Below are 22587 nucleotides of genomic sequence, written 5' to 3' on the forward strand. Positions count from 1 at the left end.
GGCTGGGGTGCAGTGGCCGGATCTCAGCTCACTGCAAGCTCCGCCTCCCGGGTTCACGCCATTCTCCTGCCTCAGCCTCCCGAGTAGTTGGGACTACAGGTGTCCGCCACCTCGCCCGGCTGTTTTTTTTGTATTTTTTATTAGAGACGGGGTTTCACCATGTTAGCCAGGATGGTCTCAATCTCCTGACCTCGTGATCCGCCCGTCTCGGCCTCCCAAAGTGCTGGGATTACAGGCTTGAGCCACCGCGCCCGGCCTTGCACAACTATTCTAATAAAAGAGGATACGCTTTGGGAACTTCCGCCTTCAGGAAAGTGCTACTTAGGTGACCCAGCTATGACAGGGGGGTGTCTGTCACACTTGGGCTACAGCAGTGGCTCTCAAACTCCAGTGAGCATCCGAAGCCCCTGGAAGCCTTGCTAGAATGCAGAGTGCTGGGCCCACATGCAGGGATTATGATCTCATGGGTCTGGGTGGGTGGGGCTGAGGAAGCAGATCCTGATGCTGCTGGTCCAGGACCACCTGTTAGGAATCACCAGACAGGGTTGTTGGAGGGGTCCTGTCTTCCCCAACTAGCTTGTGACAGGAGTAATCATCACCAAGACATCTCCAACAGGAGGAGAATGCTGGGGACCAAAGTCAGGACTGCAAATGCCAGCTGCCCTACCTCAAGTAGAGATTTCTCCTCTCTTCCCAAGCTGACATCTTTTATTTTATGATAGTAGGGAAGGAGGCTGTTCAGTACAGATATGCTAAGACATAGTCGCTAACAACTTCCTGCATTGTCCTGGGTAGAGACCCAGGGCTGGGAAGGGGAGCGCGACAGCCTGGTGTCCCATCGAAGAGCCCGATGTGCTGAAGGAACCCTCTAGCAGTCAGGCGCGGCACGGGAGTAGGTGGGCTGCTTTTCCTGATAAGTTGGCGCTGGCTTTTAAGAACCACCAAAAACATCCATAATGTCCTACAGCATCTTCCTCCCCGAGCCGTTTGTGTAGTGTCTCTGAAAGTGACTGGGCGTATGTCTGTGAGCAACCACGTCTGAAGCGCTCAGTGACCTCCCTGTGACCTTAATATGACCTCTGCATCAATGGGGGACAACACTCTGGCCCCTCCACTTGCCACTCCACTACCAGAGTGATCTTCTCCCCTGCAAAGAACACCCCAATGGCTCTTAAGATAAAGCCCAGAATCCCAAATACGGTGTTCTCTGTGTGCCCCACACGCCAACCTTCCTTTGCCAATCGCATGCGGGCCTTGCACTCCCCCATGTTACATAAAAGAGCCAAAGATGCTTATTCCTGACCCTAGGCTTAGACCCTTTAGCTCACAAACATGCTGGCACAAAATTCAAATCTTTTACACATGCAACTGTTTTTAAATAGCCAAATAGGCAGATTTTTAGCCACTTAGGCCTGCCTGCCTATACACCTGTGAAACTATACCCAGCATCTGTTGGCCATTGATAGGCCTTGTGTTATCAGACCCCAAGATGCTGCTGCCCTTCTGAGGTCTCTGACCAACAGACTCTCCACTGTGCTGCTGGGTGACCTCACCTTGACATTTAAGGCCGCTTTCCAGTCTCCCTCTCCCCCAGGAGTTGCTGTGCCCTTCTCCTCAGCCCACCATAAGCCTCTGAAAAGACTCATGCTGTGAGGGCGGCCCCTCTCATGCAGCCCTGTCCAAGCACTGCCCAGTAAAGCTTGCTGTGCTACTGCCTCTCGTGGATACAGCTTTTCCCTTGATCAGCTTCCAAATCCCTCAAACCCTCTACACCTGGCCATCAGGTTTAACCGCACTAGTCTGCCTGCCTGGGCAGTCTACATACCTCAGCCCCATCTCCAGGGAAGCCCCTCCTCCTCCTTTTCCCTCAAGACCAAGGGGAATCACCTGATTACACCCGCTGAGCGCTCCTTGCACCTCTCACTTGTTTTCTACAAGTTGCACCAATTACTGCAGCTGTAATCCATTAATTCCCTGGATTATCTGATGATTGCACCCCTCTCACTAGGCTATGATCTACCTGACAGCAGGCTCCACATCAACTTCTCTCACCATTGTGACCCCAGCGCCCAGCCCAGCACCTGGCATCAAGTAGACTCTCAATAAATATTCGTGTGTGGAAAAAAAGAAGGAACAAAATGGCTTTACAAGGATTGTGTTGACATGAAATTTCCACGTTCCTATGAGAAACATATGGTTTTTGCTATCCTGAGAAGTCAGTGTTTGCCCTATTGGATTCAATGCAGATCAACACATTAACTTTTTCATTTATTTCTCTGTGAGCCTTGTATAGTCTCTGGCTCATTAATGAGCCGATTCCTGGCCCCTCCATTGGCCACTCCAAAACCAGAGTGATCTTTTCAAATTACTTTAGCCCCAATCCAGTCTTGAGAGGAGAGGCAGGTAAAAGGAATCATTTAAAAACAATAATAAAAGGCCGCGCGCAGTGGCTCATGCCTGTAATCCCAGCACTTTGGGAGGCTGAGGCGGGTGGATCATGAGGTCAGGCGATCGAGACCATCCTAGCTAACACGGTGAAACCCTGTCTCTACTAAAAACTACAAAAAATTAGCCAGGTGTGGTGGCGGGCGCCTGTAGTCCCAGCTACTTGGGAGGCTGAGGGAGAAGAATGGCATGAACCCAGAAGGCAGAAGTTGCAGTGAGTCAAGATAATGCTACTACCCTTCAGCCCGGGTGACAGAGCGAGACTCCATCCCAAAAATAGTAATAAATAATAATAATAATAATAAAACAATCATTTTATCATTGTTTAGAATTCTGTGATTTTTCCACGATTTTCCCACATGTGTGAGTGTGCATAATGAAACAGGAATTGCAGTGGAAGGTGAAATAGCGTTATCCTTCCTGGACACTTACTGTGCTGTGTGAAATGTCATCTTCCTATCTAAAGTCCTTCATGACTAGCTTGACTGAGTTCACTCAAACCACAAGCATGCGGTTTATTTCATTACTGAGTCCATGCACAATGAGAATGGGCCATCGGATTATAAAACACACGAAGGGAAGTGAGGGAAAGGCAGGCGTTTGCACAGCTGGCCATAATTCCTTTATTAAGCATTTCCTGAGCTTCCTATCTACTTTGGGCAGCCTGGCCCATCCCACTCCCTGTGGTGGATGGAACTTTCCCTGGCACAGCATATGGCCTTTTATGGGATGAAGTGGTCAAAAAGTCATCACAGATAACAAAGGCAGCAACCATGAAAACATCAGTACCATAGGAGTGCCCGCAGTTCTGGCCCTGCGGGGTGGAGTACTCCAGGCAGCCGGCTCTCTCTTCCAGGGGTGGGCAGGGAGCCCCGCCGTTCTGAGGCTCCTGCTGCACAGAGCGCCTCCGCACACGGATTGTAGGCTTGCACTGGTCTGCACAACCACTCCAGGCGCTCCATTCCCCCACGAAGCATGGGCGAGCTGAAAAACAGCACAAAAGGACGCTCACCTGAGTAAATCTCGCCAGGTTGTCAGGCTGTTCCGCCAACACAAACAGCTGAGTTTAGCCCCATGTAAACTTCGCCTGGCCCCAGGCCCTGTATCAGAAGATGCACACAAAGCCTCAGCAGGTCCCAGTTGACACTGACTCCACCTGCCCACCCTGATGGTGAATTGATAACCTGGTAGCCCTTAGAAGCAGCTGGATACCCCGGGATCCTAAATGTGGGTCTGACCCAGGGAAACACACCCAAGCAGAAGAGACGGATGCTTTCAGGGGAATTTCTCATACTCCCTGGGCCGAGATCGGATATTTGCTTTTGCTTTTCCTTGATATTAACTTTATTTGCCCCTGCCCATAACATTTTTATTATAACAAGACATTCTCATCATAGACAGCAAACCAAAAAAAAAGGTATAAAAAAGAAAATGTACTTCACCCACCAACAATCCTATCACCTACCCAGGTCAGTTCTTCTCAGCAAATGTGTCTTCATAAGAAACAGGGCTTAGGGCCATGTATAGGGACCCCTATACTTTAAGTTTCTCCTGTTTACTCTATTTTCTTTCTCCATGGCTTGTAGACTTGTAAACTATGAGGGTTGGAGTTTAGAGATGAGCCACCAGGGCCCAGAGAGGTAAAGAGTATTCACGGTCACGCATGAAGAGGCAGAGTCAGGCCAAGAATCTAGCCCTGGAGTCTTTGTGCTGTTGGCCTCCAGCTGTTAATGGAGCACAATTCCACACAATTTGGTCGGCGTGGGGCTCAGCTGGTTTCTCAGCAGCCAGCCATGCACTGGGCTGCTCCCTGGAGTCCAGCAATACGTATTAGGATTCCCCTGATGGACAACTAAAGCCATTCTCCTTCCTTGATTCTGAAGTCCACTTACCAAATCTGTAAGATGTAATTTAAAAATGCAATTTCCTCACCATGACCATAAAATCAATATAGCGTCACATTTAACTTTCTCATTCAAAGTTCTAATGTGTCTCAGACTGTAATCAGCTTTTAAATTGAATTATTTCAGGATTTAAAATTAAATATAAGAAAAGGAAAGAACCAGAAGACAGAAGACGTGCCCGTGACCTAGATGCCAAACCTTTTTTTCCCTTGAAGTGTGATCCACTTTCCTATCATCCTCATACTTTCCAATTCATAGTGTTTCCCACAAGAATTAGCACTCTGACTTCTTTGAAAGCTTGATTTGAACTTCTGCATTTATGGTTTTCGGAGGACATGTGATTTGGCAGCACATAGCTAACCCTGATATAAAAAGGGTCCCAAGCAACACAAACGTGTCAGTATTTTTAAAATTTCCAAACTAGTTTAAAACATGCTTTCATTCATCAACTAAATACCTATAGGTATCACATGTCGACTACCTGAAGAAGCCAGAATGAGCCACATTAGAGTTCATTCCCAATATCCGCCATGCATACCTACATCTTTCAGAAAACCACTAACAGGTCACTTCCTGCTTTTGTTGGCTCTTGTTAGCCCTTCCCTTTTTATTTTCATGATTTCATAATTTCATTGGCCCATCGAAGCTAAAGGCATTTAAAGAGATCCCTTAGGCTGCGAGCTGATTGAGAAGGATTCCTTCTATCCTTCATTATTTCAATACCTCTTTTCTTCCACCTTCAGCCTTGAGTCTAGCTAGTCCTGCTGTGATGTGTTAGGCTTGAACAATACTTAATAAGGCATACAAAAGAATGCACTTGTTTCAAAGATTAACATTTGGACATCACTATAAAATACAATTTTGCCATAGCATTAACTCAGAACTTAGTAATATGGCCTTGAGTTAGAATCAGTTCTTATGGTAAAAGATGACACTGGGGAGGGTTTTCTGACTGAACTTAGCCTCCCAGGATTCCATCATCATATGTGTCTCTTGTCTAGTATTTGTTTCTTGCATTTGGTTTGGTCTCACAGTTGAAGTCCTCAAAATTACAGAATCAATCACTGCATCAAGTTGTTCCTGTTGGTTACAGTTTGTCCTCAGCAAAACGCTATATCCTGTTTTTCCAATCCATGATTTTAAAAGCTCCACAAAGAGAATCAGAAAGTTGTAGGGTCCAGAACAATGACATCTCAATAGCTTCATTATGAGACAAAATAAAAAACACTCACTCAGAATTACAGGAATAAAAAGGTGTTTCACAAAATACTTTGTGTCAGAAGATGAAATAAATTAAGAAGTATTTATTCCTATACTGCCCCAAAGATTCTATTCTTGGTTAGCTTGTGAACTTTTGATTATTTGGATTGCAAGCCATTATAGATCACAAGAGATCTTTGGTCATGGAGGTTAGGGGAAGTACGGAAACTTCTGACAGATTTATTACAAGTCATTTATTACAGCTGCCTGACGCAGATTTCCTTCTGGACGATTCCAATAGTATTCGTGTCCCCTTTCCCACTAGCTTATCTAATTCACATCTGTTCACAGCATATCAAAATATTCTTTTTACAATCTGACCTTCTCAATCTTCACTTGAGTTTCACCAGCTGTTAATGGAGCCGATAGACTGTGGCACCTAGGAGTGGCATGGTGGCCTTTAACTCCAAGTTTGTCATAGCTTCTCAGTTGCTTCAGAGTTAGGATTTGATGACATCACCCACCCCTTTTAGGAGAAGAAAGCCTAGATTTAATGGGTGCCAAGAAGCTCGGTAAGCTTGCTCTTTTCTTCTTTGTTTAAACTCAAGTTAATATTCGGGTTGGGTCTCCCCAGAAGCAGCCTGTGGGACACGGATTTAAATGCAAGCAATTTATTTGTGAGGTGATCTCAAGCACCATACAGAAGTGGAGAACAGAGTCAGAGAAGCAGACAGAAGAGAGCACAGACAGAAAATAGACACCTAAAAGCTCTGCTGAAGGCCTGGCAGGCACCTCTGGCGCTCAGCTCATTGGAGAGTGAGATAATGGATGTAGATTCAGAGTGCAAGGAATTATCAAGTCCTCGCCCATTTACCAACTGGTCCCCCTTTCTCAAGACCTTTCCAGTTATCAGAGATTCCTACCACAGCCAAAGGAGAATAAGTGATATATCTCAGTAATGAATCACACACAAGAGCAGCACATTTTCACAGTCCTAATGGAGATAGCCAGTCACGTCCAAGTACAATTACTTTAAAAGATGGCTCACTAATTTTTTAAAAGAATAAATGACTTGGCCAGGCGCGGTGGCTCAAGCCTGTAATCCCAGCACTTTGGGAGGCCGAGAAGGGCGGATCACGAGGTCAGGAGATCGAGACCATCCTGGCTAACATGGTGAAACCCCGTTTCTACTAAAAAATACAAAAGACTACCCGAGCGAGGTGGCGGGAGCCTGTAGTCCCAGCTACTCGGGAGGCTGAGGCAGGAGAATGGCGTAAACCTGGGAGGCGGAGCTTGCAGTGAGCTGAGATCCGACCACTGCACTCCAGCCCGGGAGATAGAGCAAGACTCCGTCTCAAAAAAAAAAAAAAATAAATGACTTAAACTCCCGCATTTCATTTGGATTTCATCTGACATCCGAACTCCCTGCTGTGACCTACAAGCTTCCATTCCTGCGTAACCTGGCCTCTGCCTGACATTCCACTTCCACCTGCACTTCACAGCCCATCTCTGCTCCAAGTTCAGCCACATGGGTCTCTTTACCCCTTGAACACACCAAGCTCTTTCCCACCCTGGGACCCTTGTACACATTTTTACTCTGCTGGGAATATTCTCCCCACACGGCATAGCTGGGTCCCACTCACCCTTTAATTCCCAGACCAACTATTTCCTCTTCAGGGAGTCTTTTTCTGGCCAGCTTTTTCTGCTCTTCGCCCCGCCCCACAACACAGACACACACGCACACACACACACTTATTTCCTCTCAGAGCTTGGTGTTCCTTGCCTTGTAGCATTGCCATAATTCATAATTACATATTCATTTGTTGTGTTTATTGTTGATGCCCCTGAGGATCATGATAGTTTTTTATTTCATTCCTGGCGCTTGGCACATGGTAGGTGCTTAATCACATTCATTGAACGAATGAATGAATGAATGAATGAAATGGCATTGGGCATGTTTCCCCTCCTCCGTAGATAATGTTCTACATTGAAACAGACTCTGATCTGTTCATATCATTTGTTAGAAACCAAAGCACTGATGGAGGCTCCAGCAAAGGAAGGAAGTAGGGTGGAAGGACACAAACAAATCAGAAGCCCCCACAGCCAAACCCATGGGAATTCCTAGTCTGGCCTAGAGTTTGGGCTCTCCTGGCAGCAATGGCCCCAAGGGTGTCCATTGGAAGGAGCACTGTTTTCTGTGCCTAAAGATCAGGTAGGTCCAAGCTTCTCCTGGCAGCTGCGAGTCCTTTAGATCCATTCTGATCTATGTATATCTCCTGCCAGGACCACATTTTGAAAGTAACAAGCTTCTTTACTTTTATTATCTGTGCCAAAACATGGCATTTCCTTTCATCTGATCCAAATTTCCCTCACTCAAGAATTTCAGAATATGTTTAAAAAAAGTAATAATCCATGCTTACTTTTTCTGTACCACTCATGGTCTGACGTGGTCTGTGCCACTCATGGTTTGGGGAGGTCTCCTTTCCTCCCAGCCAGACTCTTTAAGGTCATGTCTTCCACTTTTGGACCCATCTTTCTAGGCAATTCTCATCTCAGAGTTACCACTGGACTTTCTCTAGGTCTGTTCACAGCTCAGGAAGTTGTGCCAGCCAGAGCAAGACACCCTATTCTCAGCCTTTAGGTACCAAAGGGTCATTTAAAAATACATATATTTTTTCAAATGCTTTTCTAGGCGATGCCAAATACATGCACACAGAGAGCAACAAAATGAGCCGAGAGCCAGAGCCATTCATTTTATAAAGAGAGTTTGGACTATTTCTTCTTCGATGTGAGGCGTTGTTCTTGTTTTCATGTAACGGTGTCTCCTTGGTTAATCACAGAGACTCAAGCACTCTCCTTTGTAATCTAGCCCTGCCTATTGGCTCTTTGCCATCTAAAAGTTTAAGACCACCCACAAACAAGTGCTTTCTCCCTCACATTGTGAAGTTCAAATAGTCCTAATCATTCCTAAGGAAATGTTCTTACACCATACTCACAGCAGTACCCGTTTATGCATAGCTATTGTTTCTTCACATTCTGTGGAAGAAAAAAATCCCCCAACACCCACACATGCACACCTCATAGTGACAAAAATTTAAATATATGTCATCTCCCTTTTCTTTCTTTCTTTTTTTTTTTTTGTGGAGACAGACTCTTGCTCTGTCACTCAGGCTAGAGTGCAGTGGCGCGATCTCAACTCACTGCAACTTCCGCCTCCTGAGTTCAAGCGATTTTCATGCTTCAGCCTCCCGAGTAGTTGGGATTATAGGATCGCACCTCCACGCTTGGCTAATTTTTTGTATTTTTAGTAGAGACGGGGTTTTGCCATGTTGGCCAGGCTGGTCTCGAACTCCTGACTTGAGGTGAGCCGCCCACCTCGGCCTCCCAAAGTGCTGGGATTACAGGCATGAGCCATCGTGCCTGGCCATCATCTTCCTTTCTCTTTCTCCATGTGTATTCCTCTTTCTGTAGAACCTTGTCAAAGCTTCTCTGAAAGCCAAATGAGACTGCATTCCCCAAGTGCCTATTACTCCATCAGAAAGCTCAAAAAAATGATCAAGACTTTTTTTCCCTCTTGCCGAAACCATGCTATTTGGCCCCCAAAGGGTGTTTTTTTTTTTTTTTTTTTTTTTTCTCTTGAGACATTTACTGTACTAGTTCCTGAAGTACTAGCAAGATGATATGGGCTGCGTCATTTGATAAATAGAATTTTATACACTATGTAACCCAGGGGAAAAAAAGATATGAATAAAAAGGAAAATAGTACTTTTTTTTTTTTTTTTTCTGGGTAACAGGTTTCCAGGTGAGTTGTTTTCTTGTTTTGTGCTTTTCTGTATTTTCCAAATTTTCTGCAACAAACATATATTTTGTATACAAAATATATATACAAAATATATACAAAGGAAGGAAAATCTTTTATAAAGGAAATGTGGCAACACCCTAGATGGCAGTGTCATCTGAAGCCATGGACAACATCTCCTGGTGGGGATGGGTGGGACGACTGCTCACATTCTTTTGACAAACATTATGAAGTAGCATCTTGATAGCCATTGGGGTTTATGAAGACAAGCAAGATGCACTCTGCCCTCGAGGGGCCCCGAGTAGATGGAGGGAGAAGGCTTGCTCACTCTACTGGTGTTTATGTGGGGCCTACCCCGCAAAGCACACTGCTTCTCATAAGATCTCACTTCTCTGAGGCAGAAAAACATCATGTTTTGATATGTGGGCTCTGGATCCAGAGGACCTGGCTTCAAATCTCACTACACCCCTTATTAGCGCTGTGACTTTGGACAAGTTACCGAACCTGTCCGTGCCTTGTTTACCTCGTATGTCAAATGAGACCAAAACGAGGAATAGCTTCAGTGGGTTGTGGGATCAAGTAAGTTAATAACTGTGAAGTGCTTGGGAGAGTGCCTGGTATGGAGTAAATGTTAAGTGTTAACAACTTGACCCTCCTTCACTGCTCACCCAGGGCTGCAGCCAAATTCTACTAAGTCAAGTCTATTTGAATACTGGCTCCAGGCAGGCCCCGCTCATTTTTTTTCTTTAAAGCCAAAGGCGACGTCTCTCAGACCGTTCTGGCTCCTATAAAGCCTCAACTCTCTAAATCATCGTAGACTCTGGCATCTTTCCTTTGGGTGAGTTTGGAGCCTATATTTTCAAGCATGGTGCCTCTTTCCCTCCAGATATGATGTCATCAGACTTTGGCTAGTGTGTTTCCTAGACTCTCCATAAATCTAGGAGAAGACACCAGCCCGTATAGGCTATTCAATGTTTGTCCTGCTTCACTTGGGTTAATTATTACCCTCTCCTTAAGCTGCCAATCAATGATCTAATGCAACTACTGTTCTATGATCTTAGAAAATGCAAACCCTAGGAACCCAGTCGGAGAATTAGAGATTGGGGGTGTTATCCACCTCATTAGCAAATCTTCCAAGAAGTTATTCCAGGGCAGGATCTGTTCCCCTACTCTACTTTTCTCCATCCCTGGTAAGGCACAGCCAGTGGAGAATTTTCCATCCCTTTTTTAGTGGAGGTGGGAAGGGAGCTGTGATGCTCCCTTGGTGTTGAAACTCATGCCATTGTCCTAATGAGATTTCCTGAGATCATTCCCGAACAGATGTCTTTGACAGTTTAGTAATTGTATAGATTCAATAACATTTTAGTTTTTACATGAGAAAAAAAGTCTTTTACTTAGAAAAGAAATGCCAGTATTCATCTCTTAGCCACATAATAATAATAATAATAATGTATTTAGCAAGATGAAAAAATCAGAAGGAATAGAAGTAAAGCATGCTTAGTTACACTGACTCAGTTACATTTTCCATTCACGTTGAATGTAATATCAGTCAAAAAAGGCTTTAGGTAGCAACAATAGGTAATATAATTGGTAAGCAGGAAAAGAGGGCCAGGCGCCATGGCTCACACCTGTAATCCCAGCATGTTGGGAGGCCAAGGCAGGCAGATTGTTTGAGCCTAGGAATTGGAGACCAGCTTGGGCAGCATGGTGAAACTTCATCTCCACAAAAAATAGCCAGGCTTGGCAGCACACATGTCTGTAGTCCCAGCTACTCAGGGAGCCGAGGTGGGAAGATGGACTTGAGCTTGTGAAGCAGAGGTGTGGAGGTTGCAATGAGCTGAGATCATGCCACTGCACTCCAGCCTAGGTGACAGAATCAGATCCTGTCTCAAAAAGAAAAAAAGAGAGAGAGAGAGAAGAGATTCTAAGAGGCAGAAGGGTTCTATGGGCATAGAGTAACTGAGGGTTCTGAGATGCTGAAACCTGATTTATCTAGGAATAAATAATAGCCATAAATTGGCATAAATATATGTGGCAACTGGCAGTCTGAAATCAGGCACTTCAGATCTCAGCTCTGCTCATTGGTGTTAACTTGAGTGATGGAAACTCTTGGAAAGCCTTCACTGTTCTGTCTATAAAAATGCTAGTATAGGTCACCAGGTTCTTTTCCCAAATGCTTGAGGCAGTTGAGTCTCAGAACTCAGGACTTCCCGGATCTTAGAAAGGGAATACAGTCTATGTACCTTATTTGGAGTGTCCCCCTCTCCTTAGCAGGGTCTGGAGCAGTTCCTTGAAAATATATTAATATTTTGAGGCAAAATATAAACAACGATTATCAATATCCTTCTATCAGTGCAAGTCAGGTGAGATTTTGCCACCAAATGAGTTATGAAAAAGCTTTAAAATGTTAGCACTTTTTAGATTGGGATTGTCATATGGGTTTGTGGACCTGACCTGTCGTTCTTAAGAATTGTTGGGATGGCTGGGCGTGGTAGCTCACACCTGTAATTCCAGCACTTTGGGAGGCCAAGGCAGGTGGATCACTTGAGGTTAGGAGACTGAAACCAGCCTGGTCAACATGGTGAAACCTTGTTTCCAGTAAAATTACAAAAAAAGTAGCCGGGCATGGTGGCGGGTGCCTGTAATCCCAGCTACTCAGGAAGCTGAGGCAAGAGAATCACTTGAACCTGGAAGGCGGGGGTTACAATGAGCCAAGATCACGCCACTGTACTCCAGGCTGGGTGATAGAGTAAATAAGACTCCTTCTCAAAAAAAAAAAAAAATTGTTGGGAGGATTAAATGAGACAAAGTATTAAGTATCTGGCACATGGTGTGAGTTGAATATAATGTATTTATGATTTAATATTAACGAATACAAATTATAGCAATATGTTGTCAGAAAATTACGATGTAAATATTTAATCAAATAAAATATTCTCCACTGTCCACTAGTGCTAAGAGCCAACCAACAGTACATTTGCTACCTAAATGTCTACCACAAGCCAGGTGCAGTGTAGCCTCCTTCTGTCAACTCCACAGTCCCACACAGTGGTTTCATCTCCCCTGCCCTCACTTTTTTTTGAGACAGAGTTTTACTCTGTGGCCCAGGATAGAGTGCAGTGGCGTGATCGCAACTCACTGCAGTCTCTACCTCCTGGGCTCAGGTGATCCTCCCACCTCAGCCTTCTGGGTGGTCTGTAGTTCACCTGTAGTTCAGACTACAGGTGCACTAACACACCCAGCTAATTTTTATCTTTTTAGAAGAAAGAGGGTTTCGCCATGTTGGCCAGGCTGGTCTCAAACTCCTGAGCTCAGACAATCCATCTGCCTTGGCCTCCCACTGTGCTGGGATTATAGGCATGAGTCACTGCTGCCTGGCAGTATCATTCCCCTTTAATGAGGTGCTTTAGGCCCCATGAGGGTGACTTTTCCAAAGTCACAAAGCCAAACGGCACCAGGGTAAAGGCTGAACCCAGGATTCTGACTTTAGAGGCAAAATTGAGGCATTCAGGTTACTTCTGGGATTAAAAAAAAAAATCACAAATAAAAAACAAATATTTGAGACTTAGACTCTGTGAGAGGGAAGGCTGCATTCCAGGAGTTGCCCCAAACCAGCTTCCGGCTGCCAGATCAGCTCTGGGTCCAGGAGGCCAGGAGCCACGGTCCACATGGTTGTGGCGTGGGTCCAGGGCTAAGCAGGCCGGGCCTCTCGGCTCCTGGCCCTCTGCTCTCACCCTCGAAGGAGCAGACTCAGTCCCACCAAGTGGCCACCTTCCAACCGTCTTTATTTTCCTCCTCCCTTTGCAAGAAACTTCAGACACAGAGAATTTCTCAACACAGAGCTTTTCAGTCCCACACCTGCTTCCTTCTAGGCCTGCAAGGTCCTCTATTGACTCTGCCACAGGGTATTGAGGGCTTCAGAATATGCGCCTTTTAAAATTCAATCTGACACCATCTCCTTTTTCCCAACTCACAGCTATTCTCCGGGGTGCACACTTACAGTGATTTCTGAGAGCTTCAAAAGACAGCAGGCCATCTCACCGCTTCCATACTTAGCCACTAAATCCCCACTCCAAAACCATAAGCTCTTTGTCACACTATTCTACCGCCTAGACCGAAAATAAGCAATTTTTTTTTTTGACCAAATAAAGACTGAGGGTTTTGAAATTCCTGGGAGCACTGTCAGGTCTCACTAGAAAGCAAGTTCTTCTCGAGACATTCGCCTTGTCTCTCCTCATCCCTCTTATGTGCCTGCATCTCTCCAGATCTGGCTGCCTCCAGCATCTGTCCTGTTCACCATTTTGGCCTCAAGACCTAGCACAGGGCCTGGCATAAGCAGGTGACGTCCGCAGTAACTGCTGGACTGTGACATTGGGCTTCCCTCCTACAGCCTGCCTCGGCCTCTTCCTCATTCTCCTGGTCCAGGCTCACCCATTACTTCCTCATGGGAGTCTTCCTTGAATTCCTTAGGTCTTTTAAGTGCTCCCTTCCAGGTCAGCTCCTGGATCACCTATTTCAGTGCTAAGTCTGTCTAACAGGGGTTTGCACAGGTTTCCCGGCCAGAGTAGAAAGTCCTAGAGAGCAGAGACTGCATCTTCATCACTTCTCTATCCCTGCGCTTACCACAGATCGGGGGACACTAACTGGGCCACAGGAATTCCATCATTACCTTTCAAACATAGGCAAGCCCCTCATGAGAGAGAGGCTTTGCTTGAGTTATACAGGGAAATGAGGCCCACAGTTTAGGATGCTGGGAGCAGGGGCTGGAGACACCTGGCTTAAGGGCGCTGCATTTCCTAAATAGCGGACTCTTCCATCTTACTTTAGTAGTAAAATACTTTGGCCTTGCAGCCAGAAAGGGAAAGAAGCTTATCAAAAAGCTTTATCAAAAAGAATATCAATATTCACAGGTAAATCATTAGCTTTCAACCAGGGTCAAAAAATTTTAATGCTTTCAAGTGTGTTCTTTCAGCATCCGGCCTGGTGGTGGGCTGAAGCCCTCTTCAAACAGTGCAGAGGCAGGAGGGGTGCCCCCCGCCACTGGGTATCTGGTTGCCCAGGGAATGGCATAGCCCCAGAAAGTGCTGAGGATCCGACACTCCCGGATCCTTCAGCTCGAACCCTCACATCTGTGTGGCTTTGGGGATGATGTGATTAACAGGAGCAGGGCGACTTCCACTTCCATGGCTGGCTTCTCTCAGGTACACCTTGTTCCTCAGGGCTGTACTCATCATTTGTTCCTTTATCTTTTAATTCAATTAAACCGGTTTTTATTGAGCCCTTACAGGGACAAGGAACTGTGAGATACTGTGGGAAATCTAAAGTTGAAAAAGACTGACCCTAAAGGAAAACCAGCAAGATTACAACATAATAGGGACCTCAAGATACAATCCTTGTCAAGCTGTACAGAGAAAATTGAATTCCAAGAACATACTGTACACCTCCTAGGAAAAAGAGCCAGTGCTACATTTTGGGGTCCAGAGATGAGGACATCTTCAGTTTTTTAAGACCTTGCCCTTCAGAAGAAAGTATCAATACCTTCCCAGAGCACGCCCTTGGCACAAAGTGGGAAGATTACACAATCCTGCCCTCATCACCCCTCAGCAGCCCCAAAGATCCCCGAGGGTTAACAGAATGAAGGTGGTGGAGCCTGGCCCGGGGCATGCCGGTTATCTGTCAGTGCCATCTCTGCCGGCCAGAGGTGGCCCTATCCAAATGGAGTTCCTGAGTCGGAGATTTCGTCACCCGGCTCCCCTCCAGGAGAACAGCGGGATCCATCCCTTCCATCCAGGCTCTGCTCTGTCTGGGGTTGTGGGGAGGACACTTCGCTGTCTAGGAGGGGACTGGGAGACTCTAGGATGAATGGAGCCGGGCGTACCTGGATGGCAGTGCTGGGGATGGGGGGGATAGAGGGGCTGGCACGCCAGGAGGGAAGGGGCTGAGGTCCTTGGCACAGCGCCTGCCCTGTGCCCGCTGGTTGCAGGCGAACGACCGGCGCACCACCCTCGGCCTGGCCACCCACCTGGGCACGCCCTGTCGTAGTCGAAGCAGCAGTCCCCGGTGAGGCGACAGGCTTGGTCGCAGAAACACGTCCCGTAGACCCTGTCCAGCCTCCAGCCGCGGGCGAAGCAGGCGGGGTCCCGGCCGGGACAGCAGCGCCCGGCCTCCGCGCAGCCGGCCTGGGCCCCGGGCCACAGCCGCGCCAACGCGCACAGCGCCATCCACAGGGTCCTCATGGCCAGGGTTCCGGCGGCGCCTGCGACGCGGCAGACCCCGGGTGCAAGCGCTCTGCTCCTCCTCTGGCCGGTCCGGCCCGGGAGTTGCCGAACGGCCGGCAGAGGCACAGCTGCCCTGCCCCGCTCCGGCCCCCGCCCTCCGCGCCCGCCCCTCCCAGCCCTGGCGGTGAGCCAGTCGAGGCCCAGGCGGGTGTTCGGGGCTGCCCCTGCCCAGTGGTTGGGAGGGCGCTGCAGTTCCGGGACGCGCCCGCAATCGACTCCCGGCGCCACCCACTCCCGCTGCCACCCGTTACCCCAAGTCCCGCCACGGACCTACGGGGCGCGGGAGCGGAAAAAGCAGGTGGGCTGGGGTGGCGGGGGCGGTTGGGTGGGGTGCCGGGCGTGCCAGGAGCCCGGGCCCGGGGGAGGCCACATTTCCTAGCTCTAAACTGTATTCTAACGCCTGGGGACACATTAGCAAGGCGGGTATTTTCACTCTAAAGCCTTAGAACCAGAGTACTCGAAGGCACCAAACCCGATCTCTGCAGCACTCTGCGCGGCCACCGCCTTCGCCTGGGAAAGCTCATTCCAAATACAGAGTGGACAGCAGCTCGCCACCCTCTCAATCCTCGCAGGCCGCAGAGAAGCAGGAGATAAGTCCGAAGAGGCATCCTTTCTTTCTGCTGGCATTTTTATAATGAGACTTTTCTGCACCAGGAAAATGCCACTTCGCTTCACGAGGAGGCATTCATGAATGGTGGAAGGAATAAATAAAATAACGGGGCTCTTCTGCTTTCTGATAAAGCCATTTCTCCCCCTGGAAAACTGTGACGATATTTTAGAACTGCCTTTAATAAAATTGACTTGCCTAACTTTTTAGTATATATTTTTCTTCTCCCTTTCTCTCCAAATGTTTACGTTTTCTGCACCACTCTTTTTTGTTTCACCAAAATTTATTCTGAATTTTCATTTATGTTCTTAAATCATTTATCTAATATGGTTTTTATGTGAAGCCAAGAATATAACGTTTTTTGCGCATCTGTGAACCTAAGAAATCAAATTTATTTCATAGACTTTTCTTCCTTTCTCAAAAAAGGATTTTTAGAAGAATTTTCTTTACTTATCAGAGAGGAAAGTGACAAAAGTAGAATGAAAAGCTTGACTACAAAATAGTAAACAATACAGTAATGAACCATAAAAACACATGTGAAATGAAAAAGATTTAATACATTATAAGAATTTTATCTTATAAACTCTAAACCGCAAAGTTTGACCAGTGGAGACTAATCTTATTTCATCTTCCAAGAAAACACACTCGAAAGTCAAAAGAAATTTTTTCTTTGTGAGCTTATACAAATAAATTCTCAACATTGAGATTATTTTTTCTTCTTTAGATAAGTCTCTCTTACTTTTGTAGTCTAAAGAAATAACATATACATATATACTTACGTGTGTGTGTGAGTGTGGGTGTGGGTGTGTATCTTTAGCTTTTGTAGCTGGAACTAAATAACTTTGCCAGCAAATTATACCCTCTGCTTTTTCCCATGTTATAGGTTTTATTAGCAGTTTTGTATTAACTTATTCATGTAATTTATACCCACGCCTTCTCTAAGACTGTCTGCTTTATAGAACGCCTTTAGGCAGATACTTTTTTTGTAATGCCATAAGAATCTGGAACAATTCCAGAAAGATGTAAAGGAAAATGATTTGCTGACAATTCACTTTCAGGAATAAAACATGAAACGAAGTGATAACAGAAAGGAGAAGAAGAGGTCTAGTTTAAGAGAATTAAAAGTATAATGCCAAAAGCCTGCTCAAATACCATTTTTTTCAGCCCCTTCCCCACCCCCACCAGCCCTTTTCCTTATAGAAAAAAACAAAATTGAAAATCAAAAACAAAAAGTTAGGAGGTCTGTGCTCACAAGATTTAGGTTCCAGAATTACAAAATTTGGGTCTAGTTCTAATTCTGTGATTTCTGACAAATCTCAGTGCCCCTAACTCAAACATAGAACACTAAATCTTTTTTTGTTGTGAGATGCGCATAGAGATGAGGCGATGTTAGTGGGAACTAAATATCTCTATTAATGTCCTAATGTCCACCCCACTCCCACTCCATAATTTAAGGCTAAATCATGTAAAGATGAGTGCAGTTTTGGTTGTGTGCAAAATTGGGGAAAGCAGAAAGGTTTTGTTGCTTAAAAAAAGAAAGAAAGAAAAAGAAAACCACAAATGATTACTATTTAAACAGCATAAAAAGGAGCTTGTCTCTGGTAACATTAAAAGAAACAATTTCAAGTTAAAGCTTGTACTGTCTTGAAAATATCAAGATAAGTCTCCCGTAGCAGGCTCTAGCAAAGGGAGCTGTTCCTGCAGGAGTGGGCAAAGTCAGAGGACCCTGACATTTAAAGCAATGGAGTTGACATCCTTACTGGAAACTGGATGCAGTCAACTGTAACAATTAGTGGCTTTGTTTTCCTTGCCCTGGAGATGTTTGGAGAGCAGAAATCATCCCAGTGATCAGGTGGATGACTACAGGAAGTAATAAAATGTACCTTAGAAGACACTCTTTCTTCTGAAGTGTTGTCTTTGGAAGCTGTCCAGGATTGGTAAAATTATGGAGGCAGGCGGGGGGGGGGCGAGGCAGAGGGGAGAATGGAGATCTACCTATTCATCATTCTAGAACATAGTAATTTATTTATTTATTTATTTATTTATTTATTTGAGACAGGGTCTTGCTGTGTCACCCAGGCTGGAGTGCGCTGGCACAGTCATAGCTCACTGCAGCATCAAACTCCTGGACTCAAGCGATCCTCCCACCTCAGCCTCCCAAGTAGCTAGGACTACAGGCACATGCTGCCACACCCAGCTAATTACTTTTTGGAGACACTGGGTCTTGCTATGTTGCCCAGGCTAGTCTCAAACTCTTGATCTCAAGCAGATCACCTGTCTTGGTTTCCCAAAGCACTGAAATCACAGGTGTGAGCCATCACCTGGCCAGAATGTAGTAATTAAAAAAAAAAAAATCCACGTATATGATTTCATTTGATGCTGCATAATTGTGAGGAAAATATTAGCATCCTCATTTTGCAGATGACAGAGAGATTAGACATGTAGCTAATTAGTGACAAAACAGAACTAGAACTGAAATTATTCTTTCCAAAACACCGCAACATTCTTCCCCTTACATAAAGCTTTTTATGAGGAGTTGGGAAAGATTGGAATAGAAAGTAAAGACAAATAAGATTAAGTACTGTACTAAATTCTGTAACTATAAAAGTATGTGTAAATCAAAATACAAATACTTTCCAGAAAGGTTTGGGTACATTTAAAATGTAAGTTTTACTTTTTTTTTTTTTTTTTGAGACAGAGTCTCACTCTGTCACCCAGGCTGGAGTGCAGTGGCTGGATCTCAGTGCATCCTCCCCTCCTGGGTTCAAGCTATTCTTGTGCCTTAGCCTCCAGAGTAGCTGGGATTATAGGCACGCACCACCAGGCCCAGCTAATTTTTGTATTTTTAGTAGAGATGGTATTTCACCATGTTGGCCAGGCTGGCCTCTAACACCTGACCTCAGGTGATCTGCCTGCCTCAGCCTCTCAATGTGCTGGGATTACAGGTGTGAGCCACTGCACCTAGCCTATGTTTTACATTTTTATCTGTGTAAGATGAATAAAAAGTTTTTAAAAGCAACCGGAATGCTATGAGGGCTGTAGAGGGAACCTTTTGAGGTTGACAAATAAGGTAGTTGATTGTTACACAGTTTGGGGACATTTGTCAGAGGCAGAATACTGTATGGATAGAGAGAGAGAATATTGGATATTAGCCACTTTTGCTTATAAGATGCACCAGTAGGCCGGGTGCAGTGGCTCACGCCTGTAATCCCAGCACTTTGGGAGGCCGAGGCAGGCGGATCACGAGGTCAGGAGATCGAGACCATCCTGACTAACACGGTGAAACCCCGTCTCTACTAAAATTACAAAAAAAAAAAAAAAAAAAATTAGCCGGGCGTGGTGGTGGGCGCCTGTAGTCCCAGCTACTCGGGAGGCTGAGGCAGGAGAATGGCGTGAACCCAGGAGGCGGAGCTTGCAGTGAGCTGAGATAGCGCCACTGCACTCCAGCCTGGCAGCCTGGGCGACAGAGTGAGACTCTGTCTCAGAAAAAAAAAAAAAAAAAGCCCTGTCTGCCAATTACACTGTGATGCATACTTATAGGTGATTGTAGGACAGATTTCAGTTTCAGAGATGTTTAAATTTGGAAGCATGTGCATCCCTGAACCAATGAAAAAATGGAACAAGATATCATTTTCATTGTTTTACATTTTATAACATGCTTGTTTTGCTGAAGGGGAGGTTAAAAAGAGCTAAATGACCTGGGCAGTGTCCCAAGGGGTCAAGCCCAGCCCTCTCTGGAGAGCTAGCACTGTTCATGTGGTTGCATGCATTCTCTTTCTGAGGGTGTGATGTCATTCCACGTTGAGGCTCAAAGGTGGGTAAAAATGGTTCTTCCCTAAGAAGACCAAAATCCAGTAGAGGAGGTGGACATGTAAGCAGTCACTGCAGCAGGTGGTGGTAAGTGTTACCATTAAAGGGAAGGGGAAGGGATGTCTGAGATACTGACACTGGATCCGGGCAGACAAGGAGGATTTTGAATTTGGGTTATGAAGATCAGGATTCATCCCTTTACGTTCTCCCTGGAAAATGCGGATTCAGCCACCAGGAAAGCTCCAATAACTTTTGGAAAGGTACTGCCTGTGTAGGCTAGTACCTGCATTTATTTAATAATGCCAAAATGTGCAGACTAGTATCCAAAGATGCTTGTTTAAGGTGGTAAGCATAACTCACTTTGAGTAATTCTTCTCCTATCACCTTATAGAAAGCAGTCAAGTACATCACCAGTAAGGTTTATGCTGCCATTTCTACGCCCTTGACCCTGTCAATGAATTTATTTTACCACTTCCATATCCAGTTTACTTTTTTTCATTGACAGAGAAAAGAAGGGAAAAAATGATGACCCTGTCAATGAAAAAAAAAAAAATGTAAACTGGATATGGAAGTGGTAAAGATAAAGTCAATCAATTTTCCCTTCTTTTCTAACAGACTTTTAGATTTTCCTTTCTAGAGAAAGCACCTCTTCCCTCCATTACTAGACTGCACCCCTAGTTCTAGGGATGAGCTTTGAGGATTAATCTTATCCTCAGTCTATGAACCCATCACTCAGAGGCTGGTCCAATCAGAGCCCCAGGGATCAGGGACATTTGTTCAATGGATGACTTGGTTTCATCTCTTCACATACTAGGGGAGAATGGGGACGCCTTTGGCCATGTGAAGTCAGCCTGAGATCTTAGGCAACAAGCCAGGGGAGAGAGAGCCAGGAAATCACAGGGGCTTTGCTTGACATTAGAAGTCAAACTTCCCCCTTCTCAGTCCTCTGCCCTATTAAATCCTTTTTATAATTTATGCCATTTCAATTGCAGTTTCCGTGGCTTTAAACAAAAGCACTCAACAGAGGGGATATGGAAAGTGAAAAGAGCTCAAGTTTTAAAGAGAAAAGTGGTGGCCGGGCGCGGTGGCTCAAGCCTGTAATCCCAGCACTTTGGGAGGCCGAGACGGGCGGATCACGAGGTCAGGCGATCGAGACCATCCTGGCTAACACTGTGAAACCCCGTCTCTACTAAAATATACAAAAAAACTAGCCGGGCGAGGTGGCGGGCGCCTGTAGTCCCAGCTACTCGGGAGGCTGAGGCAGGAGAATGGCGTAAACCCGGGAGGCGGAGCTTGCAGTGAGCTGAGATCCGGCCACTGCACTCCAGCCCCGGCGATAGAGTGAAACTCTGTCTCAAAAAAAAAAAAAAAGAGAAAAGTGGATTTGAACTGTGGCTTTATCGCTTATTATGCAACATGAAATAAATTATTGTAAACTCAAGTCTCAGCTTCTTGATCTGTAAAAATGGAGATGAATAAGAAAAGCATTTAATTATATAATTTACACATGTCTAGTATACTTCCTGCTTCATAAAAATGAGCTGGTAATTAATAATTATTGTATGTTAGCCCTGGATGTTAACACAAAAGACATGCTTTAATGATGACTAATTTTTGTTTCCATTAACTAGTGTGTCAGGCTACATGGTGCAATCGGAAGAGCTCCGTAGTGGGAGTCTAAAACCCTGGCTTTGATCCTGCCAATGAGTGATCTTGGACAGTTCATTTAGCCTCTCTGGGCCGCAATTTCCCTTATATAATTTGATAATGGGAGCCAAGAAAATCTCCAAGAACCCTGTTAGTTCAAAAATTGTAATATTCAGTTTAAGTAACAGTGTAAGCCACAAGGCAGTGGTCTCACGTGTGATCTCTTTGACCTTAATAGTAGGATGCAAGTAACACAACTGCAGAAGTGACTTTGCAAAGTCTCTCCAAGTAGAGCTAATTTGGAGACAGACATTTATGTCGACAGGTTAATTACAAGTTCATCATAGATGATTTCCCGGATGTGCGTAAGTCATGGTGATTATTGAAGCAATTACATGGTAGAAAGAAATTTGGATTTAAGAATCAGTAGATGGATATTGTAGTTTTGTGTCTATAACTCACTAGCTGTATGACCTTAGGGAAAGTATGGAATTTCTCTGTGCTCAGAATCCCAGCTATAAAAAGAAAGGCTTTGAGAGGCTTTATGAGATCTCCTACAAATCCAACATTGATTCTATGAATATAATCTTCTAATTCGGGGTAGGCAAATTATGCCTATTTGTATGGCCTGTAAGCTAATTTTTTTTTACATTTTTTTAAATGATGGGCAAAAATAAAAAAAATATATTATTCTGTGTCATGTGAAATTTAAACGAAATTCAAATTTCAATGTCCATAAGTAAAGTTTTATTGGAACACAACCATGCCCATTTGTTTCCATATTGTCTATGGCTGTTTTTATGCTAGAAGGGCAGAGCTGAGTAGTTGCAGCAGACAGAAACTGTAAGACCTGCAAAGCCTAAAATATTTACTACCTGGCCTTTATAGAAATGTCTG

At 45.1% G+C, this 22587-nt stretch overlaps 1 protein-coding gene across 1 annotated transcript in view; it reads right to left on the reverse strand.

Annotated features, from left to right (window-relative positions):
* Positions 1-15784, reverse strand: part of SBSPON (somatomedin B and thrombospondin type 1 domain containing) — a 28383-nt gene extending 12599 nt beyond the window's left edge. The window contains exons 1-2 of the mRNA XM_017851632.1: positions 15371-15784; positions 3235-3429 (exon numbers count right to left, since the gene is read on the reverse strand). Coding sequence (XP_017707121.1) covers positions 3235-3429; positions 15371-15584 — 409 coding nt within the window. The 5' untranslated portion in view covers positions 15585-15784. The remainder of the gene's footprint in view (positions 1-3234; positions 3430-15370) is intronic.
* Between the last annotated feature and the right edge of the window lie 6803 nt (positions 15785-22587).

Source organism: Rhinopithecus bieti, unplaced genomic scaffold, assembly GCF_001698545.2.
Source record: "Rhinopithecus bieti isolate Rb0 unplaced genomic scaffold, ASM169854v2 scaffold_32422, whole genome shotgun sequence".
In the NCBI taxonomy this organism is placed as follows: domain Eukaryota; kingdom Metazoa; phylum Chordata; class Mammalia; order Primates; family Cercopithecidae; genus Rhinopithecus; species Rhinopithecus bieti.